The sequence below is a fragment of the Lagopus muta genome, chromosome 1, assembly GCF_023343835.1.
Source record: "Lagopus muta isolate bLagMut1 chromosome 1, bLagMut1 primary, whole genome shotgun sequence".
Classification (NCBI taxonomy): Eukaryota; Metazoa; Chordata; class Aves; order Galliformes; family Phasianidae; genus Lagopus; species Lagopus muta.
In genome coordinates, this window is record NC_064433.1 from 135,230,787 (window position 1) to 135,252,015 (window position 21,229).

The window sequence follows — 21,229 nt, forward strand, 5'->3', positions numbered from 1 at the left end:
AATAGGGAATGCATACTGTTAAGCTTCTGAATTTCTTTGGTGTGTTGTATGGCTGTTATTCTCATCTGTGTGACAGCATTGTGAAATGTCAGTAATAAGAGAGGGAGTGGTGGGGGAAATAGCTTTGCTGCTGTGCGTTAGTAACTGGGCAGCCAGATGATTCCCTGATAGCTGGAAAATGGTGTGCAGGTCACGGTGAGCTGACTGATGAGGTTCATAGGAGCAGTTTCATCCGGAAAGGTCCCGCTCTGCTGCTTTGAATTGGTTTTATTGCAGACGTGGAATATTCAGCAGTTGTGTAATGTGAATGCACACTGTGATGCAGCAGGGCCTTGATGTGAGTGTAAGGCCTGCATGAGTCCTCATTTTGATCTTCTTCAACAGCAGTGGAGTTGTCCCTTCACTTTGTTTGGTTGATTTTGATGCTGTTTAGGCTGCACAATGTTGAATGTATCGCTGCTAAATTTGGAGATAATCTTCAACAGTGTTGGTATTCTTGTGGAGCTCAGCGAAAAGATATTGCCTCTCCTTTAGTAGTGCTCAAGGCCAAGTGCTGTGGGTTTGGTTTCATCTTTTCAGTGATGCTTGTAACTGGCTGTATAGCACAGTCAGTGATGGAAGTAGTTACTGGTTTTTCTGGGGTGTTGATTTTGGAGAGGAGGGTTGTACGAGGCTGTAAGCATTTATTTTGAAGTTTCTTTCCAACCCTGTTTCCAAGGAGATGTCTCGCATGATTGCACTCTGTGCATGTCAGTGTATCCATGTTTTACTTCAAAATACAGACTGAAAAGTAGGAGACTGGTGTTCCTTTGAATCCACTTGTAAAAATTTTTCAGGAGTAACCTGGGGGTAGGAAGGGGATAGGAGACTAAATTCAAGTGTCTGTAGATTGTAGAAGTTTGTTTCACATCTGGAGTCCTAGGTGTAACTAGTTCCTGATTCCTGATTCTCAAACAGAGGCTACTGTGGCAGTGATACGTGGACCCCAGGTTTAGTTTTGTCTCCTGGTTCATGTTTACCATGCAGTTTTTGCTCATGACTTCCTAGTTCTCAAGCTCATTCACACAGGTAAAAAAAAAAAGTTTCTTCAGTGCAGTAATTTAGTGCTGATGTTATCAGTCCAAGTGAACTTGATCTTGAGGACTCTGTGAGTGAAAGGTGAAACATACCTCTCCACAGGTATTGACTGAAGGGCAGAACAAGGAAATAAAAGTGAAGATTAAAAAAAAAAAAAGAGGACGGGCAAGAGATGAAGGTGAGAGAAGCATGAACAGGAGGAGCTGGACTCTTAATTTGTGGCATCTGTTTTCTTCTGCAACGTAGATACATTGCAAGAAAAAAAGCTGATCTGTAGCTGGCCCCATTCTTCTTGTGTTTAGTCAGAAGTGTTTATGAAATGCCAGTAACCCCAGTTTTGCTTTGGTAGAAGCCTATGCCAGTTATTGGGGAAAAAACATTATTTTCTTAATCCTGTATCTTTCACAAACAAAGCCCTGAATAGGAGGAGTGAACTGGAGCTGGTAACTATGAAGAAACTGTTAGAAATATGATGCATCCCTGAAAAGAAAGGTCTCCCTGTTCAATTACTTCAGCAGTACTGTATATCTAAAATGTACCTGTCCTGTTTTCTTTCCTTCAGAGATCGTTGAAAGGATTCCTTTTTGCTAAGCTGTATTTTGAGATAAAAGAATATGAACTTGCTAAAAGGTAATAAATGTTACGTATGTTGTTCTGTTCTTTAACATGTGATAGAAAAGCTAAGTGAAGTGGAGCGGAGAAATCAAAACCATTCTCATGCTGTTCTGAGGTAGCAGTGAATGGGAGAATTGGATGCCGTTTAAACCTGCCTAAAAGAGCAGCCTAAAGGATGGGTAGTCATAGTGTGCTGTAAGAACTCACCTGGCTGCAATGTCTTTTATGCCACTGTGTTACGGCCTTCGTGCAGTTTCTGTGAACTACTGCTTTATTTAATAAAGGCCAGTACTTGCAGGCAAATATGTAGAATCTGTACATGTAGAAACAATGTTGTTCCTTACTTGAAGGTCTAGATCAAGCACCTAGAACTAAATATGGCTGGATGTCCTGTATGACAGATTACATTCCCACATTAGCTACAGGCTGGGGGGGGTCTTGTATTACTGAGCAGTACTGATCCTTCTGTTTTGTTTTTTGTTTTGTTTTTTAATTTACTCTGTAGATATATTTCTACTTATCTCAGTGTCCAAGAGAGAGATCCCAAAGCTCACAGGTTTCTGGGACAGATTTATGAAGCTCAGGATAACATAGAAAAAGCTTTTGGGTGTTACAAGGTAAGCACTTCCCTCACCTCCCTGATGTCCTGCTTTATTCCATCTGAAATGGACTTGATCTTTGTGCTGCCTGCTCTGATTTTCTTCCCACTGGACGAAGAATCTGTGACCCCTGTAGAATTCTGTAGTAGGGATTATGGTAACAGCAGTAATGCAGCTGCTACTGAAAGACTGGACTGAGAGTGTTTCTCAGTTGCACAGTTTGTTTTTTGATGGTGGTGGGCTTTCTGTTTGTTTGTTTCCTCAGAGGTAGAGGGAACAGGGCAAACACAGTTTTGATTAGGCAAGTGTATCAATGTGAAATCCAGTCAACGTTTTGTTATTTGGGCTTTGGGGAGGGAGAGGATATGCACAAAAGTCTTGTTGCCACTCAGTGGAGTACTGTCAGTCTTTCTGACTTAATTCTGATTTTTCAGAAGCCTCCACATTAGGTTAGACTAGAGATACTCCTGGTCCAGTGGTCTGAGTAGAGCAGCAGCTGGTGGTAGAGGCAGAGGAGCTGTTTTGGCATTATTTCTCTTGTGGTGTTCTGGATTCCAGCAGTTGTCTGGGTGTTAGAAACCAAGGGTGGCCTTTGAAAAAGGAGACTTTTCTGAAAGTAGTGAGAAAATACTTACTGATAGTTCTAACTTGACTTGCTGGGTCTGTTTATTGGGGGCCATATTTTCTTTCTTGTTCTGTATGGACTGCAAGATCAAGTTACCAGTAACCTTTTTTCTTGTGTTTGTGCATGGGAAATCCAGCGTTCTGTGGAGCTGAATCCAATGCAGAAAGATCTTGTGCTGAAGATTGCGGAGTTGCTGTGTAGTAACAACATCACTGATGGAAGAGCCAAGTACTGGGTTGAGAAAGCTGCCAGGCTCTTCCCTGGGAGTCCTGCTGCTTACAGACTGAAGGTAAATTCCAACTTCTAATCTCTGTTCTGTGCCTAGTAGAAACTTCAGTTTCTGTAACTGATGGGAAAACCATGTTAGTAATAGTATCCAAGAAGTCAAGATTAGATTAATATTGCCTCTATTATGAGACTACACTGCTTTCTAGGGTTTTTTTATTTGAATTAAAAGCTGTAGAATGTAGGAGATGCTGTTATTCCCAAATACTGTGTAAATGCTTTCAGTCATACTATCTCACTTTTGTGCAGGCATTAGTTTTCTGTAGTGCAACAGCAATGAAATGGAAGTGTTGGGAGGCTTGTGCTTTGGGGTTTTGTGTGTGGTGTTTGCTGGGCTTTTTGTATTTTGTTTTGTTTTTTTTTTTTTTAGCCTGTTCTGTATCAAGGTGTGCCATCTTTGAACCAAATGATTTGATGCTCTTAACTTAGCATGTTACTTAGCATCTATGTGATGCAAACTCTAAAGTGGTTTGGGTTTTTTTTTCCACTTCTGAAATGTTGTAAAACACTCTAGGCCTCAACAGCTTTTCAGAGTAGTTTGAGTAATGTAGTCTGTAGTGGCAGTGAGAAAACAGGTGATGTAGCTGCTGAAAAGGCTCTCGTGGAGAATGAAATGTGAACATGTTGCCTTTGTATTTAATAGGAGCAGTTACTGGAACATAAAGGTGAAGATGGATGGAATCAGCTCTTTGATATGATTCAGACAGAACTCTATGCGAGACCAGATGATATCTACCTGAACATCAGACTGGTTGCTCTCTACCGTTCAAATAATAGGTTAAGAGATGCTGTGCTTCATTGTCAGGAGGCAGAGAAGAAAATACCAGTAGACTCAAGCTTGGAATGGTGTTCATGTGTCATAAAGACATTTGAGGTATTGAATCATATTTTGATCCTGCCATCATCTCCCATACCCTTGAAACTGGTGTTATTCTCTTAGTAACGTTACAGTGGCAGCTAATGCTCAAGTGACTTAATTCCTTCAACTGTGATGTTTGCCAGACCCAGTGATTTACTTGGGATTTTCTTAAATCTTATGGAATTGTTTAGTTTCTAGCTGAAGTACTAAGTTAGATACAGCAGCTCTGTCAGGGAGGAAATTGCTCAGGCAAATCGTTTGTGGACTTTTGCTGCTGAAGAGTATGTTAATGTCTCACCTGGGAAACTGGATTATGGAGCAACGTGTTCTGGAGAAGCTCTTGCCTTCCTAGGAGGAGGGTGGTTCCTTATTCTCTGATGAACTTTATTCTTTAGGAATACCTTGAATCAGTTCGAGACTTGGAATCTGATAAGAATAATTGGAGAGCTATCAAGAAAGATCATCTGCTGGCCTATGCTAGCTTTGTTAAAATGACACTTGCTTCCAGAGATGTTCGAGAAAGCAGAGAGGCACTTGAAAGGTATCGTTTTAACTTTTCTGTTTTTTTTTAAAAAAAAAAAAGAAAAGAAATTGAGTATTTGTTTTCTGGGTCACAGAACATCCAGCAGACATAATTTTCACTGAGTAGCCATTTTGTGAATTGGAGGGGAGTTCCTCTATAGTAGCCACAGAGAAAAAATGTTACTAGGCTTGATCTCCAAGCTATGTGTCTGCCTGAGCTACAAGCCTTAGAGACGGCTGAGTGATAGTCTGTGCCAGTTATCTTTTTTCACTGCAGCATGAGAGTGTTGTTCTTGACTTCAGCTGGTTTACATTTCACAGGCACTTGTGGGTCAGCTTTGTCCTGGTCAAGTCAATACAACACATACTGAAACAACGAACAATTTCCCATGTCTAGTATAAATGGGAGATAGGAAGCCACCTGCATTCTCCTTGAGGGAAAACTGATAGGATCAGCTAATCCAGCTGACTTCAGACTGGGTCATGTGTGCCACAGCTGGAATAGTACGAAACAATGTTTGTAGCCAGTTAATTTCAGATTTGTGTTCCTTTATTTCCATACTTTCTCTTTTGTACTGACTCCTATTGATTTCACTTCAATAAACAGTGTTCGGAGCTCTAGGAGCTCAAGACTGTTGTCCTGCTCTTGTGCAACTCAGGTTTAAGCTACAGAGATGGCAGTAGCAGTTGAATTATCAAGTCACTCCATTCATGGCTAAATAACACTGGCCTGAAGCACGCGATAGATTTTATCAGGGCTTTGTTGAAAATGAATTTTGTCTCCGTTCTAGTTTTGACCGTGTGCTTCACTCTGTGAAACCATATGTGAATGGACCTGATGAGCTGTCTCGTACCTTCCTTGAGATGAAAGGACACTTCTACATGCATGCAGGAACTTTCCTACTGAAAATGGCCCAGAGCAGTGAGGCGCAGTGGAGAGATGCATGTGAACTTGCAGCATTGTGTTATCTGAAAAGTTTCTATGTAAGTCACTGTTCAGTTTGTGCTTGTAGTTGTTGCGGTTCTTGAACGCTCTCGCTGTACATGCATTGAACACCTGTATTCCAAAGATGAACTGCTGTTTTTAAGGCTGTCTCCTCACCAAATCTTCCTCTTCCACAATTCTTTAAAAGATTTCAACTGATGTGCAGAAGGTGTCTCTTCAACTGTTTCACTTGTCAGAAGTAAAATGACTCTTATGAGTGTATTTCCTGCAGGGTATGCCCTTTTCTGTAAGCAGCTAAAATAACTGATATCAGGGTTATTGGTGTGGGAGAGAGGGGGATGACCTGAGTAGCTCTCCCACACTTACTGCATAGATAGCAGAGCTGGATCAAGCTTGTGTGCTCTTGAAGGTATTTGCAGTTGGTTGATGACTCACCTAGTGTCTTGTTCAGGAAAGAAACAACCTTGTTTTGTGAGTTTTAAGACTAACTGAAGTGATTTCCTTTTTGTTGTGAAGAAGCTGTAACAATTCTTTCTTCCACAGGTACCTAAACCAAAGTCCAAACTAATAAAAGGAGATCCTGCTGGGCAAGACATGCTGGAAATGTTGGCCTGTGACCGAAAGAGCCAGTCTGGTAATAAAAATTAATAATTACAAATGTTGCATAGTTCCTTTTTAGTTTTATGAGTAGTTGATTTCAGAGTTAATGTCTTGTTAAAGAACACGTTTGGTGTCTTGAAATATGCTATAAAACTTCGTATATTTCGGCTACGTATGAAAAGCAAAACAGCAGCTTAATCCTGACGTGTAATGGACTTTTTATCTCCCGGACATTAAGATAGAATTTAATTTTTAATGTCTCTGTTTGCAAGCAGTGCTGGTCCCAAGTATAAAAGAAAATATTGCTCTTTCTCTGTCACTTTTGTTCCCTTCTTGGTTGCAACAGGTTTGCTGCTGTTTTGTTTTGTTTTGAAAGCAGAGGCAGTCTTTTTCAGTCTTTGCTGTCTTTTGTGCCCTTGATGAAAACAAAGAAAACATCAGGCTGAATTCATCCTGAATAGATGAGATTGGCAGGTACTTATTTTGAAGACCACTGTAGTGCTCATTGTAATAAAAGTACATAGTAATTTTGGCAAACTGGATTTTCAAATGCTTTGGGACTGCTGTCAGCCCATATAGTAAAACACTGGCTTAATTACAGGGAGAGTGTAAATTAGAAATCTGTAAATATCATAAGGGGAAATCTTGCTTCCCAGCCTCAGGTAGCAAAAGCAGCCCACTGCATCAAATATTGTTGAGTGTTCTTCTGTGACATTGTGTTTCCTAGGTCACATGTTGCTGAACTTAAGCCATGGCAAGGAAGACTTTTTGAAAGAGATTGTGGAATCTTTTGCAAACAAAAGTGGTTTATTTACGTTGTTTGAAAGCCTGTTTGGGAGTGGAGCTTCTAGAGAGAGATCTTTCCTTGGCACAGATGATGTGGGAAATGTCAGTACACAAGCACCAGTTCAAGGAGAACTGAGTAAATATGATATTGGTAAGAGATGTTACTGAAACTCAATATAAACACGACTGTGTTAGAGGTTCTTGTACAAATGCATCATTTGCAACAAAAGACAAGTGTCTGTAATAGCTGCTCATCGTTGCTCTCATCAGAGAGTGATTTGTAAGGTTTCACTTTCAGCTGTAGCTGAGAGGCAGTATCATCATGCCAGGTTCTGAAGAATTTCTCACATACTTCCTGCTTCCACACTGTTGTCTTCTGGTCTGTTCTGATTCATTTCTAGTTGAAGCTGCCTGTTTAGCTTTCCGTGTTTGTACACTTGTAAGTGCTAATAGGAAGGCACATACTTCTTCATGTGTAATCTGTGAATACAGCTTACAATAAAGGGTTCCATAAAAATGAAATAATTCCAGGAGGAGTTGTGAGCTAGTGAAATCTTTCCGTTTTTAAGCTGAACTTGACAATGAGGGCTTGCTTTGAATTTGGGTGTAACAAGAGTAGAATGCTAGTAGTCTTCTACTTAGCTATTAGTGGTCAAAAATATATGTAGACTATTCAAACTAAAACTACCGATCAGAGTGCAAAGCAATAAGGCTTATGGCCTTTCTCTTGTTGAATATATATGTATTTTACATATTAAAATAAAAGTTTATGCTATTATGGTCTCTCTGAAGAAGTTTGTTCATCATGGTTTTAAATACAAAATTAAAAAAGAAAAACAAACATTTATTGCAATAGGCTAAAGATTAACCCCGTTAGAGAAGTATTATATTATCTCCATTTTTTTGCTTTGACAGAAAAGGTGAAGTATTAATATACTTTGCTTGTGCACTTTTATGAAATAGATATTATTGTTGGGTTGTTTTTTTTATAGTTATTTATATAATATAAACAGGAGCAGGAATCACTTGAAGAATGCTACATCTTACTTGAACATTCTTAGTTCCAGCTTGTTAGACAGAGGCAAACAGGTGGGAGGAGGTTGCTGGGGAAGCCCTTCCATGGTAGAAATATTCAGAGCTCCTTCTCTTGTAATGAAACCCACCTTTCAGATGCAGGTCTTCCTAAGTAGGACGCAGATCCTAGCATCTTACAACCTTTGTTTTTGCACAGGTGCTGTTCGAATGCACAGTGGCAGTCTCCAGCACCTTGTTTGGCTTGGCTTGCAGTGGAATTCTATGTCAGCGTTATTCCCGCTGCGCAAAGTATTAAAACAGCTTTTTCACTTGCCACAAGAAACATCAAGGCTTGAAACAGATGCTCCTGAATCCATCTGCCTGCTGGACCTGGAAGTAAGTAAACTTTCCCAGTTCTTCAATGCATTTAAATGCAAGGTTTTGGGTACCTAATACTTTGTTTATTCTTACACAAACAGGTTTTTTTACTTGGAATGGTGTTCACCAGCAACTTACAATTGCAAGAGAAGTTTAATACTCACTACGGCACACATCAGCCTCCATTCTTACCATTGCTGCTGTGCAAACAGTACTATACTGAGAAGCAGAGATCCTGGTGGGATGCAGTTCGTACTCTGATGCAGAAAAAAACAACGTAAGGCTTCTTCAGTTTGGAAAGACTTTAACCAAACTTGTATACGGCTTCTGAATTGATTCCCATAGGTTGTGTAAAGCGAGTTCCTTTTGTTTGACGTAGTTTGAGCATTAAAGGTTTGGTGCTGTAGGGGCGAGACGCTTAAGAACTTTCCAAAAACGGGCTTTACGTTTCTAATATTGTATTTGTCAAGAGCCAGCTTAGGACTAAAACTGCTTGTTGTATTCATCAAAGAAATAATGTGTGAACAGATTAAAAGAGAGGGACTAATAATTGAGGAATATTTCTTGTAATATTCAGGCCAGACTCAGCAACAAGACTGAAGCTTCTTGTACAGCATGGATTAAGTACTCTGCGAGCCCAGGAGAAACACGGCCTTCAGCCTGCCTTAATTATCCACTGGGCAAGAAGCCTGCAAAAAACAGTAAGTGAAGATTATTTGTGAATAAGTACCATCTGTTTTTCTCTAATTTCGCAAACTGAACTGGCCAAATAAAATCAGATGAGAATGTAGTATTGAGAGCTGCTGCTAATTTTGATAGGAGGACTAGAGCAACTAATTTATCTGACAAGTTCTCTCTCCCTCATTACTCTCTTAACAACGCAGTTAAAAATGATGTATTTTCTACCTGTGTGTTACTTTCTGTGACTTCCTGAAATACATCACAAGCATCAGAGAAAAATTCTTGAAACTTGTCAAGAAAACAACTGCATCAGAGGAGAAAAAGTATGAATAAAAAAGCGTGAATAACATTTTATTTGCATTTTCTGCAATAGTTTCAATTTCTCCAACAGGGCACTAGCCTTACCTCCTTCTACGACCAGAAAGAATACATTGGAAGAAGTGCCTACTACTGGAAGAAAACTTTGCTTGCTTTGAAAATGATCAAAAAGCACGAAAGTATTCCTGAGCCTACTGATCCTCTGTTCAACCATTTCCATAGTGTGGACATTCAGGTACAGATTGATTATTCCAAGATGAGAGTAAGAGGGATTTTATGTCACAATCTTACACGTAAATTGGTTGTGGGTTTTTATAGTGTTTTTTTGTTGTTTTCTTTTTGTGGTTCGGTTGGTTTTGCGTGTTGTTAGGGTTTGGTTTTTTGTCATTGTATTGCTAATGCTAAGATTTGGTAGGATCTGTCTGTGGAACTGTTCAGCTTTAAAACTATCAGAGTGGAAGGCACTGAACTCCCTTAGTACCAGCTTTATGGAAAAGCTGTTTTTCTGTATCGCAGGAAAACTAGTAATATTATTAACCTCCTCCTATCTGATTGATTACTAGATGTTCACAGTTACTGACTGTTCCAATGTCCACAAACACATTACGTGTGAGTTGTCTTTTGCTTTGGCTGTAGGTCTTTCAGGTTGCAGCCTATGAAGAAGAGGCACATATAGCATTTGCAATGTTGGACGCGGTTGAAGGCAAAACCGATGATGCTTTATTAGCATTTGAAGCTATTAAGAACGTGGTTTCATACTGGAATCTTGCCATAGTAAGTCTGTAAATTGCATTACCTGAAAATGCTTTTCTTTTGCTTGCATTCTGACCAATTCTTATTAATCAATGTACTGTTGTGTAGCTTTGCCAAAGAAAGGCAGAGGAGATTGAGAGCGATGATATGTTGCCAGAAGAACAAGAAGAGCACAAAACCTATCTTCTTAAAAGAAAGCATTACCTGATGAAGATCATCGATGAAAGCTCCTCTGATCCATCAGTAGCTGACAAAGTAAGTAAATCCTGCTTAACATCTTGTTTGGAGAGATGGAGTGGTTTAGCTTACTGGTGCAAAATGAGACAATTTGCTTTCAAGACAGACTTCTCCAAACAGATTTTGCTTCACGACAAGTTAGGCTTATGGTGTTTCATCAAGCCAAATAAATGTCTTTACTCCAGTATGTGGTGTATCCTGGGAAGGTTCTGTGAAGGTATCGGATTATGAAATGTTTTTGATTCTCTGTAGATGACGGCTTTTGTGTAAACAAATAGCTTGTGCTCACTGTCTTTGTGAGGTTGATAGTTTCCAAATAGAATTAATGCTTGTGGGAATTGTCCTCTTACCTTAATTGTAACAGATGTAGGGCTTTCCTGCGAAGGAAAGAACAACAAAAAAAGCCTAGAATTTCTGTAGTGAAAGCCTTGTGTGCTGTTCAGCCATAGATCAGAACACAGTCTCTTCCTCAGATCAAGAATTGCAATCATGACTTGTGTTTCAAATTTTTAGCTGCCAGTATCTATGGAAACTGTAACGGAAATGCTGAATGCAGTGAGCCAGGAGCTTGGGGAGAATGATGAAGAGGAAAGTTTTGTCTCTGGAAACCTCTCACAAGCTGCACATCTGGAAGTAAAACATTCCATTCCATCACCTAAGAAATTATCTTTCTCACCAACTAATACCTACAAGGTATATTAGCCAATTACTCTTCTAGGGATGTGTTACATTTGTATTAAAAAACTGAAGTTCTATAATAAGCTTTGTTTTTTTCCAGTTTTCTCCTAAAACTCTTCCTCAGTGGGCAGAAGATCATAAGTCCTTACTTCAGATGCTCTGTCAGCAAGTGGAAGCTTTAAAGGTAAACAACTTTGGAGGTGGTGATGCCTCTAAGGACTGCCTGTTCAGATAGTTTTGCTTTCTTCAGCTTAGCTCTTGTCCTCTTTGGTTCTGGGTTTTTTATTTCTGGCTTCAGGGAACAATCTCAGTTGTGTACACCATAGGCAGGTGGTGGATTATTGCAGCAGTTAACTTTTTTTTTTGTCTCAGACCTTGAGCATGCTTTTAAATTTTAAAGGGGAGTAGGGATCATTCCTTAGGTTCCTTCAAATAGCTGTGTAATACGTTTATACTCTCTTAACTGAAACGCTTCTTGAATAGAATGAAATGCAGGAAATGAAACTCAACAGTTCCAACGTAAGTGTATCATCTCATCGGTGGCCTGCTGAAAGCTATGGAACTGATCCTATGCCAGATGGTTATCAGAGAGCACAAAATCTTCATGAAGCTCCTTTAACGGGTAAGTTGATGCTGAATTTTGATTAGACACTTAGTTGTACTGAGTAAGACTTGTTAAAATCTTTCTGCAGTGTTGTTTGACGAATGAGCAGAACTGATCCTCGGGGGATGTTAATTGAAATCAGTAACACAAATTGGGTATAAATTCTTTTCTTGGTGTTCATTTTCAGTTGCTACCACTGGCCCATCTGTGTACTGTAGCCAGTCACCTGCTTATAACTCACAGTATCTTCTGAGAACGGCTGCAACCAATGTAACACCAACCAAGGTGAGGACAAATGTATCTGCTCAAGCAATTTCGACTGACTTATTGAGAACGACTGGTTTTGATTCTGGGTGTAGTTGGATAGAAGTACTGCAGTTCCCTACGTAGCATTTAGTAAACTTGAGCTCTGCTGGAGACAGGCAGAAAGATCCATTATCAGCTATGTTTGCGATGCGTGGTTTGGGAGAAAGAACCAGCCAAATGTTTTTAACGTGCCGAATATATGTTCTCTGCTCTGTGTCTGTGGTGTTCTTTTCCCCAAAACAGCATGGGAACTTGGTGGTTTTTACTCTATGTTTTGTTTGTTTTCTAATAGCAATAATGTGTCCATTCAGCTTACGCTTCCCTTCAGTCCACGTTTTCAAATACCATTCAAGTTTTGAACATATGGTTTTAGTTTAGACAGATTAGAGTCAAAATGTAATTGTAAAGCTCACCTTGTTATTAAGAGTACATGTTGGGTGGGCTTTAGCAGCCTGAGACCTTTTTCTCCTTTTCCACAACGAAGCGATTGTGTTTGTTCTTCAGGCGCCTGTCTACGGCATGAACAGACTTGCACCTCAGCAACATATATATGCTTATCAACAACCGATCCACACCCCACCTCTGCAGAACACTTGTGCCGGTGTGTTTCCTCAAGACATCTATGCTACACCTTTGCGTTTTGATGCTCCTGCTGCTGGAATCATTTCACCTCGTGGAGGCGATGATTACTACAACTACGGTGTTCCACAGGCGAGCACCAATCCACCACTACCTGAACCTGGCTATTTTACAAAACCTTCGGTTGCACCCACGACTTTAAAACCTGCAGAATCCAAATGGGTAGAATTTTCAAAAGCTAAATTTGGGCAGCCGGGAGCAGCTGAAGGGTCGAAGCCGCCTCAGCCGACAACCTTTAAATTCAACACTAACTTCAAATCTAATGATGGGGACTTCACCTTTTCTTCTCCTTTAGCTGCCACACAGCCTGCTAATGGAGCTTTTAACAGCAGTGAACGCCTTTTGAAGCTTTTAACATCAGACAAACCTTTACAAGATGAGAGGTGCATTGAACAAAAAGGAGTTAACAGTCATGCAAGTGGCCAAAGAAATGTCTTCAGTTTCAGTAATAAGCATACTTCAGGTGTCTCTCTTACAGACAGCGTGGGACAAAATGTGCATAAAAACCTGTCTTTTGAGAAGAGTGAAATGTTTAACTTCCAAGAACCAAGCAAGCAATTATTTATGACTTCAAATTCTGACTTGGCCAACAGAAGTCATGAAACAGAGGGAGGAAGCACCCATGGTGGTGATGAGGATGATGATGGACCTCATTTTGAACCTGTGGTGCCACTCCCTGACAAGATTGAAGTAAAGACAGGCGAGGAAGATGAAGAAGAGTTCTTCTGCAACAGAGCTAAACTGTTCCGGTTTGATGCAGAATCTAAAGAGTGGAAAGAAAGAGGTATTGGAAATGTGAAAATACTGAAACACAAAGTATCTGGCAAATTCCGTCTCTTAATGAGAAGGGACCAAGTACTAAAAATCTGTGCAAATCACTACATAAATACTGATATGAAATTAACTCCAAATGCTGGATCAGATAGATCATTTGTATGGCATGCTTTAGATTATGCAGATGAGCTGCCAAAGCCAGAACAGCTTGCAATTCGATTTGAAACACCAGAGGAAGCAATGCTTTTCAAAAGTAAGTTTGAGGAGTGTCAGAATATGTTAAAAACGTCAGGATCGAGTGCTGATGCATCCTTGACTCGGAGCACTGGAACTGCTAAAGAGGCAACAAGTCAAGATACCAAGGAATCTTGCGGGTCAACATTAGGGATCTTGAACTCCGTATTTCGGTTCTCAAAAGATAGTGTGACCAGCGAATCTGACAGCAAAGGCAGTTTTACGTCAACGTCAACTGCCCCTGCCACTTTTTCATTTGGAAAGGAAGCCATACAAACCTATTCCTCTGGTGGATTTGGACAGTCTCCCTTGAAGAAGAATCAGTGGGAGTGTAAAGTACGTTTAGTTCCGAACGAAGCAACTGCTAAGAACTGTGTCTCATGCCAAAGCCCAAATCCAGATGTGTGGGACACACATGGCATCCCGGTAAGTGAATCTGCTGCAAGTTTCAAAGCCAGCAGTAGTGCCACACAGGACAAATTAGGATCTGCCTTTGCTAAAAAGGAAGGTCAGTGGGACTGTAGTATCTGTTCAGTCAGAAATGAACCCACTGCCACAAAATGTGTTGCCTGCCAGAATCCAAGCAAAACTAATTCAGAAGTATCTCCTCAACAGTTTTCCTTTAAACTGGAACGACTAGATGCTCCAAAGACCACTCAGAATGACTTGGGAACTGCTTTTTCACTGAAAGGTCAGTGGAACTGCTCTGTACGCCTCACCCAGAGCAAAGCAAATGATGAAAACTGTCGTTCTTGTCAGAGTCCTAACTCTCAAGGTCAACCACATGTGCCAGTATCTGCTGTTCAGGCGCTTCCTGCTCCCAGCTTTGGATCTGCTACTGAGGCAAGTAAACCTCAGAAGAATGCATTTGCAGAGCTTTTTGCTAAAAAGGAAGGACAGTGGGATTGTAATACTTGTTTTGTAAGGAACGAAGGTTCCTCACCAGCTTGTGTAGCTTGCCAAACACCAAATCCATCTAGTAAGCCTACCAGTGATGTTTCATTGTTGACTTCCGACTTGAAAAGTAAATCATCTGAACCTGTTGGAGGACAACTGGGAACGGGTTTTAAGTGTGAATTCTTAGGAAAAAGCTTTAAGTTTGGTCATGCTGATCAAGGGAAAACACCAGCATTTACATTTCAGAATCTTGGAGATGCTGAAGCAAAACCTGCAAAGGAAGGATTCAACTTTTCAGTGTTGGTGCCTCCAGGTGGATTTAAATTTGGCATCCAGGAATCCAATAAAAATACTAGTAAGAAAGATGATCCACCCAAGGAGTGTACAACAGACTTGAAAAACATTGACGAAAAAGACAAAAATGAACTGCCTTCAAGTAGTGGAGTTACACTCCAATCTGAGGAAACAGCAGACAAGGACAAGGGTGAATTTACTTTTGGCCAGAACAGCAGTAGCACTTTTACTTTTGCTGATCTTGCAAAAAGTACCCCCAGTGAAGGCTTTCAGTTTGGCAAAAAAGATCCTAACTTTGAAGGCTTCTCAGGTGCAGGTGAACAGCTGTTTTCTTCAAAGGTTTCTCAGACTGGTCACAGAGCAAGCACCTCTGCTGATCTTGGTGAGAAGGATGACGATGTGTACAAGACTGAGGACAGTGATGATATTCATTTTGAACCGATAGTTCAGATGCCTGAAAAAGTAGAGCCGTTTACAGGAGAGGAGGATGAGAAAGTGCTGTACTCCCAAAGAGTGAAGCTATTCAGGTTTGATCCAGAAACAAGCCAGTGGAAAGAACGTGGGGTGGGCAACCTGAAGATTCTTAAAAATGAAGTGAATGGCAAAGTAAGGATACTCATGCGACGCGAGCAGGTACTGAAGGTATGTGCAAATCACTGGATCACAACAACTATGAACTTGAAACAGCTGTCGGGCTCAGACAAAGCATGGATGTGGATGGCCAGTGACTTCTCTGATGGCGATGCAAAGCTGGAACAGCTGGCAGCGAAGTTCAAAACACCAGAGCAGGCTGAGGAGTTCAAACAGAAGTTTGAAGAGTGTCAGAAGCTACTGCTAGATATACCACTGCAGACACCCCATAAACTTGTCGATACGGGCAGGACAGCTCAGCTTATACAGAAAGCAGAAGAAATGAAGACCGGCTTAAAAGATCTCAAAACGTTTCTGACGGATGACAAAACTAAACTAGCAGAAGAAGAAAACGTAAACTCTGCCTGTGCTGGTGGCACTTCTGATTCTGTTACAGAGCCACACGCTGAAGGTACTGGGCCTGCTGTGGAGTGGAGCAACTGTGAGCTGCGTGAGGAAGCATTGGATGACAGCTTAAGTAGCTCTGTGTATGCATCACCTCTTGCAAGCAGCCCTGTAAGGAAAAATCTGTTTAGATTTGGAGAGTCCACAGCAGGCTTCAATTTCAGCTTTAAATCTGCCTTGAGTCCATCCAAATCTCCTGCCAAGCAGAACCAGAGTGGAACATCTGTGGGCACGGATGAAGATTCTGATCTTACTCAAGAGGAGGAGAGAGATGGGCAGTACTTCGAACCTGTAGTACCTCTGCCTGACCTTGTGGAAGTGACTAGTGGCGAGGAAAATGAGCAAGTTGTCTTCAGTCATAGAGCTAAACTCTATAGATACGATAAAGACACAAACCAATGGAAGGAGAGAGGTATTGGGGATATCAAGATACTGCAGAACTATGACAAAAAACCTGCAGAATCCAAAGGGGTAGAATTTTCAAAAGCTAAATTTGGGCAGCCGGGAGCAGCTGAAGGGTCAAAGCCGCCTCAGCCAACAACCTTTAAATTCAACCCTAACTTCAAATCTAATGATGGGGACTTCACTGTTTCTTCTCCTTTAGCTGCCACAAAAAGTGTTGCCTGCCAGAATCCAAGCAAAACTAATTCGGTAGTATCTCCTCAACAGTTTTCCTTTAAACTGGAACGACTAGATGCTCCAAAGACCACTCAGAATGACTTGGGAACTGCTTTTTCACTGAAAGGTCAGTGGAACTGCTCTGTACGCCTCACCCAGAGCAAAGCAAATGATGAAAACTGTCGTTCTTGTCAGAGTCCTAACTCTCAAGGTCGACCACGTGTGCCAGTATCTGCTGTTCAGGCGCTTCCTGCTCCCAGCTTTGGATCTGCTACTGACGCAAGTAAACCTCAGAAGAATGCATTTGCAGAGCTTTTTGCTAAAAAGGAAAAACAGTGGGATTGTAATAAGTCAAAGACATTCACATTTGGAAATACTTCAGCCACCGGTTCCCTCTTTGGATTCAGCTTTAATCCTCCAAGAAAAAGCACAGGTGATATTTCAGCATCTCAGAAAGCAGAACAGAAAAAAGTGGGAGTAGCTGAACCATCCAAAAGCTGCAGTGCATCTCAGAAACCTTTGGACAGCAAGGCATCCAATGTGGCTCCCTCAGCACGGGATGGACCCTCCAACTTCTCATTTAAAATTCTGGAAAAAGGTGAGTGTTAATTGAACAATATTCAGGTTGCAGGTTATTTGCACGTAAAGATACAAACATGCCTTGTACAGGATTTGGTGTTACTCTGTAGTGAGAGAGAATTGCCGGTAGGATTTTGGAATCTTGATGAGGTGTTGAAAATGTCAGGGTTAAGTGCTGAAAGTGCATTTTTTGAGTTGAACTGGTAATGTATGTGCACAGGCCTCGCTCTGACTGGTAAGCTATAGAACAGCACTTGTGCTTAAGCTTAAACTCAGTTATCTCTATGACTGTGTGGATGGGTATTCTGAAACTACATGCAGTACATTTGCTTGAAGACTTCCATGAATGGTCTGTGCAATTCCTGATGCACAGTCTAGCTTTTCTTAGCTTGAAAAGAGATCCTGTGATTACATCCTCAGTTACACAGGCTCTGATACTAGCTGAAAGCTGAGCTTGCAGAAGCAGTGGCTACCATGTGTTCACCGTAATGTGCTCAGGTATCTTTGTGCAATGACAGGGATTTGCTGGCGTTGTACTGATAGAGGACTTCATGCTCTGCTTCCTACAGTTGCAGGGCTGTTTCACCAGATGGTGCGTTTTAATATCTATAGCAGTCTCTGTCGTATGAAGGCAAACTGTTTCTTAACTGTAATACACTAAGTGAGATGCTAGAGGTGTTGACTGCAGTTTATTCATAGGGGTTGAGTAAGCTTGTATAGCATTCAATGTGAGTTTTCCTACTGTGATGTGTAACTGTGGAATGCTTCCAGAACACGGATAGGAATAAGGTTTGTTTTACCCCCTTGAAAATTTCAGTTAAACATTTCTCTCCACGCCATTTATTTTCTAGGATTTAATTTTAGCCTTTTTAAATCTAATCCAATGGCCTTTTGGACAAGCACATCTTCCTTGCAGCCTGCTAGTAAAGGTATTTACACGCTGCACTGAATGTGTGATGAAAAACACTTGAGCAGGCACAGCCAGCAGCCGGCCTGTGGCAGAGCAGTTGGCTCCTAATCCTTCTTACGCCCCAGCACGATCTGTAATTTTTTCCTAGTGTTCTCTAATTCTGGTAGTCATCCAGAGGGAGAAACAAGAAGAACGTAGGTTTCGTCTGTTTCTAGCTGTCAAAGTATGAATTCGATTCTGTAACATGGGCAGTGGGAAGCTGATGTTGCTGCTGTTGTGAAGTATGTAATTGTCATGTTTTGTTGTATTTCTCTACAAAGCTGAGAAGACAGCTGACCCCTCAGATGCTGCACCATCCGATGATGTTGTGATAGTGTACGAGCTCACACCTACCCCAGAGCAGAGAGCTCTCGCAGGCTTTCTTAAGCTCCCTTCAACCTTCTTCTGTTACAAGAATAAGCCTGGATATGTGAGTGAAGAGGATGATGGTAAGGAATGTCAAAGTTGATCTGAGTGTTGCATTTTTTGTAGGGAACGTGCATTGTACTAGAATCAACAGGCTCTAATATTGTTGATACTGATGACAGCTGTCATCTTCCTTTTGGCCAAGGACCCTCCGTCTCCCTTCCCCACCCTGCTTTGTGATTCTCCTAATAAAACAAACACGATGCTTGTTTTCTGGCAGTGTGAAACCTGTGCCATGAATCTAGGCAGAGAAAGTGTCAGTAGTGTAAGAAGGCACTGGTACATAAGTAAGAATTGAAAGCTTGCTTGCTGATATGTCAAGCTCTTAAAAGACTTGCAGAAGTCTTGTGTGCTTGACCAGGCTTGTGAGTCTGAAGGGCTTAACAAATTTAGACTTCTTTGTATTTGGAAGATCCCTGAGAACTCATACTTGTTTCCTGTGTTTTAAGATGAAGACTATGAAACAGCAGTTAAGAAACTTAATGGAAGGCTGTATCCCAGCAATGAAAAAGAAAAAAGGAAATGGCAAGGTATGTCTGAAAACACAGTGGTTGATCTTTAATTTCTTAGATGCTGAAGCTGAATCTCTAAATCTGGAGGACACTAGAGTAGATAAGTGAATTTGGATAGGTCTGTAAAGGAGGTTTGCTTTCTTTGGCTGACTTTCTGTGTACTAAAAAAAGGTGGCATATATTGAGCTACTAGAAATACAAGTGAGTGTCAAAGGAAGCTAGTAGTAGTAGTGGCAGTGGCAAGATTGCAATCATTATTGCATGGAGGCTCTTTGATACAACAGAAAACCACAGTAGGACAAATGTACAGTTCTTTAGCTCCCTTGTGACTGTGAATGAGTGACTTTTAAAGTAGTGATGCTGTTACCAAAGTTTTAAACTTGAGATGTTCTGAGTTCCATTAGGTTAGTTTATAATGTATATGTAGGAAATGATCACAGTATTCAGCTGTCTGAACAGCTGTTCTCCACTAATTTTTGTTCTTTGCAGTAGGCACTGCAGTCAAACAGGAATTGGAGAGAGAATGTTCTTGACTGCTTAGCTGATCTGAGAGAATAAAGCACCTCCTTACAGGCAGCATACCTGCCTACTGCTGTAGCATGGTACTAGATGCCACCAATTCTGATTTAAATCAGCTGGAGTTACTTTGTATGTGTGTAAAGTTCTGAGAAAATATATTAAATCATCTCTGGCTTTTCCATCTTAAGAATTCCAATGTTTTGTTCAGGAACCTCATTGTGTATCTGCTTTGGATGTCAGCTCAGAAGAGCAATTGAGATCTGAAATGACCAAAAAGGATTACTTTATAGGACTGTAGAAGGAAACTGAAGCAGTTAACTTCTAATGGGAGTCAGTCAATTGGCACAGAAAGGCTGGGAAAGGAATACTTAAAAGCACTGTTAAAATTGAACTGGTACTTAGAACTTCAGATACCGCCTTTTCTCCAGTACTACTCACATTGCTTTTACACTGCTGGAAGGAAGTAGTGGAAGCAGGGAAATCAGTGTTCCTTGGGAAGCAAGTAGTACTCTGGTTCCTGTCTGAAGCTTCAGGTTCCACTTTGGCCTTGTTGTGCCATCAAGTTGGCCAACAAGTTGTCATAAGAAGAAAATTGAGCTTCAAATTCTGCTGCATAGCTTAATGCACACCTAAACTGGAGCATGTTATCGTGTGGGCTGACTTTCTAAATCAGTCAATCTGTTAGAAACAGCCAGTATATGGATATTGATGTGCTCATGGACTACTTATTATTAATAGTTAACCTGTGTGTTTCTCTTCAACTTTGACTTCTAAATTACAGATAGAAACAAACAAACAAGACCACCTCCCATACAGGTGACCCTTAAACTGATACATCCTTCTTCTCTGCTTCCATTCTTGTACAACAACTTTACATCTTTAGATTTAACCTTTGATTGTCATGGTTATTCTGTTTGTACTCAAAAAGCTTCTTCATATTGAGAAAGGAAGAGAAGAAGTTAGATAATAAAATCAGTAGTGACGTGTTTCTTCTTGCTGTAAAAGCTAGTTAAGTTTCAGAAGGCTGAGAGCAGTGTTGTAGTTGGTTCTGTAGCACGGAACTACAAGATTATTCCTGTAACAAGTTTCACTAGTAGCAGTTATGGCAAAAAGTTGAGATGAGTTGGAAGCACGGATTTCCCAGAATTAATTTGAGATCAGTTCAGTTCAGTTGCTGTTTAGTATCGTCTGGAATTTCCAATGCTCAAAGCTCAGCAGTAGTACATGTTGCTGCAGACAGCTTGACATTGATTACTCTGTTTTTCAGTCCTAGGTTTTGCTTCTCCTCTGTACATGATACCCATCTGGCTCTTCCCTGTAGCTGTGTTCTGTTTGGCGTAAGGCCGTAAATAATTCTTGAACAATATACAAATGCTGACCTGTTCTTTATCTAGGACATAAATTTCAAAGGTCCTAAGATCTAGTTGGGCATGCAGATTGGAACTTCTTACGTCCCAGCACGATCTGTAATTTTTTCCTAGTGTTCTCTAATTCTGGTAGTCATCCAGAGGGAGAAACAAGAAGAACGTAGGTTTCGTCTGTTTCTAGCTGTCCAAGTATGAATTCGATTCTGTAACATGGGCAGTGGGAAGCTGATGTTGCTGCTGTTGTGAAATATGTAATTGTCATGTTTTGTTGTATTTCTCTACAAAGCTGAGAAGACAGCTGACCCCTCAGATGCTGCACCATCCGATGATGTTGTGATAGTGTACGAGCTCACACCTACCCCAGAGCAGAGAGCTCTCGCAGGCTTTCTTAAGCTCCCTTCAACCTTCTTCTGTTACAAGAATAAGCCTGGATATGTGAGTGAAGAGGATGATGGTAAGGAATGTCAAAGTTGATCTGAGTGTTGCATTTTTTGTAGGGAACG

General features: G+C 40.8%; 1 protein-coding gene across 39 annotated transcripts in view; it reads left to right on the forward strand.

The window, feature by feature from the left end:
• The window catches only part of LOC125688938 (E3 SUMO-protein ligase RanBP2-like), a 180,385-nt gene that overhangs the window by 37,707 nt on the left and 121,449 nt on the right, over window positions 1–21,229 (forward strand). For 5 of the 39 annotated variants that reach the window (XM_048935867.1, XM_048935851.1, XM_048935609.1 and 2 more), the window contains exon 17: window positions 11,074–11,157. The exons of 5 other annotated variants lie outside the window; for them this stretch is intronic. In XM_048935867.1, coding sequence (XP_048791824.1) covers window positions 11,074–11,157 — 84 coding nt within the window. Of the gene's footprint in view, window positions 1–1,639; window positions 1,708–2,197; window positions 2,310–3,052; window positions 3,206–3,844; window positions 4,076–4,455; window positions 4,602–5,373; window positions 5,567–6,071; window positions 6,163–6,855; window positions 7,066–8,145; window positions 8,325–8,407; window positions 8,584–8,883; window positions 9,008–9,378; window positions 9,541–9,941; window positions 10,080–10,166; window positions 10,314–11,073; window positions 11,158–11,456; window positions 11,596–18,183; window positions 18,352–18,777; window positions 18,859–21,012; window positions 21,181–21,229 lie in introns of all 39 variants that reach the window. 29 more of the 39 variants (XM_048935817.1, XM_048935681.1, XM_048935575.1 and 26 more) reach the window with 26 other exon arrangements.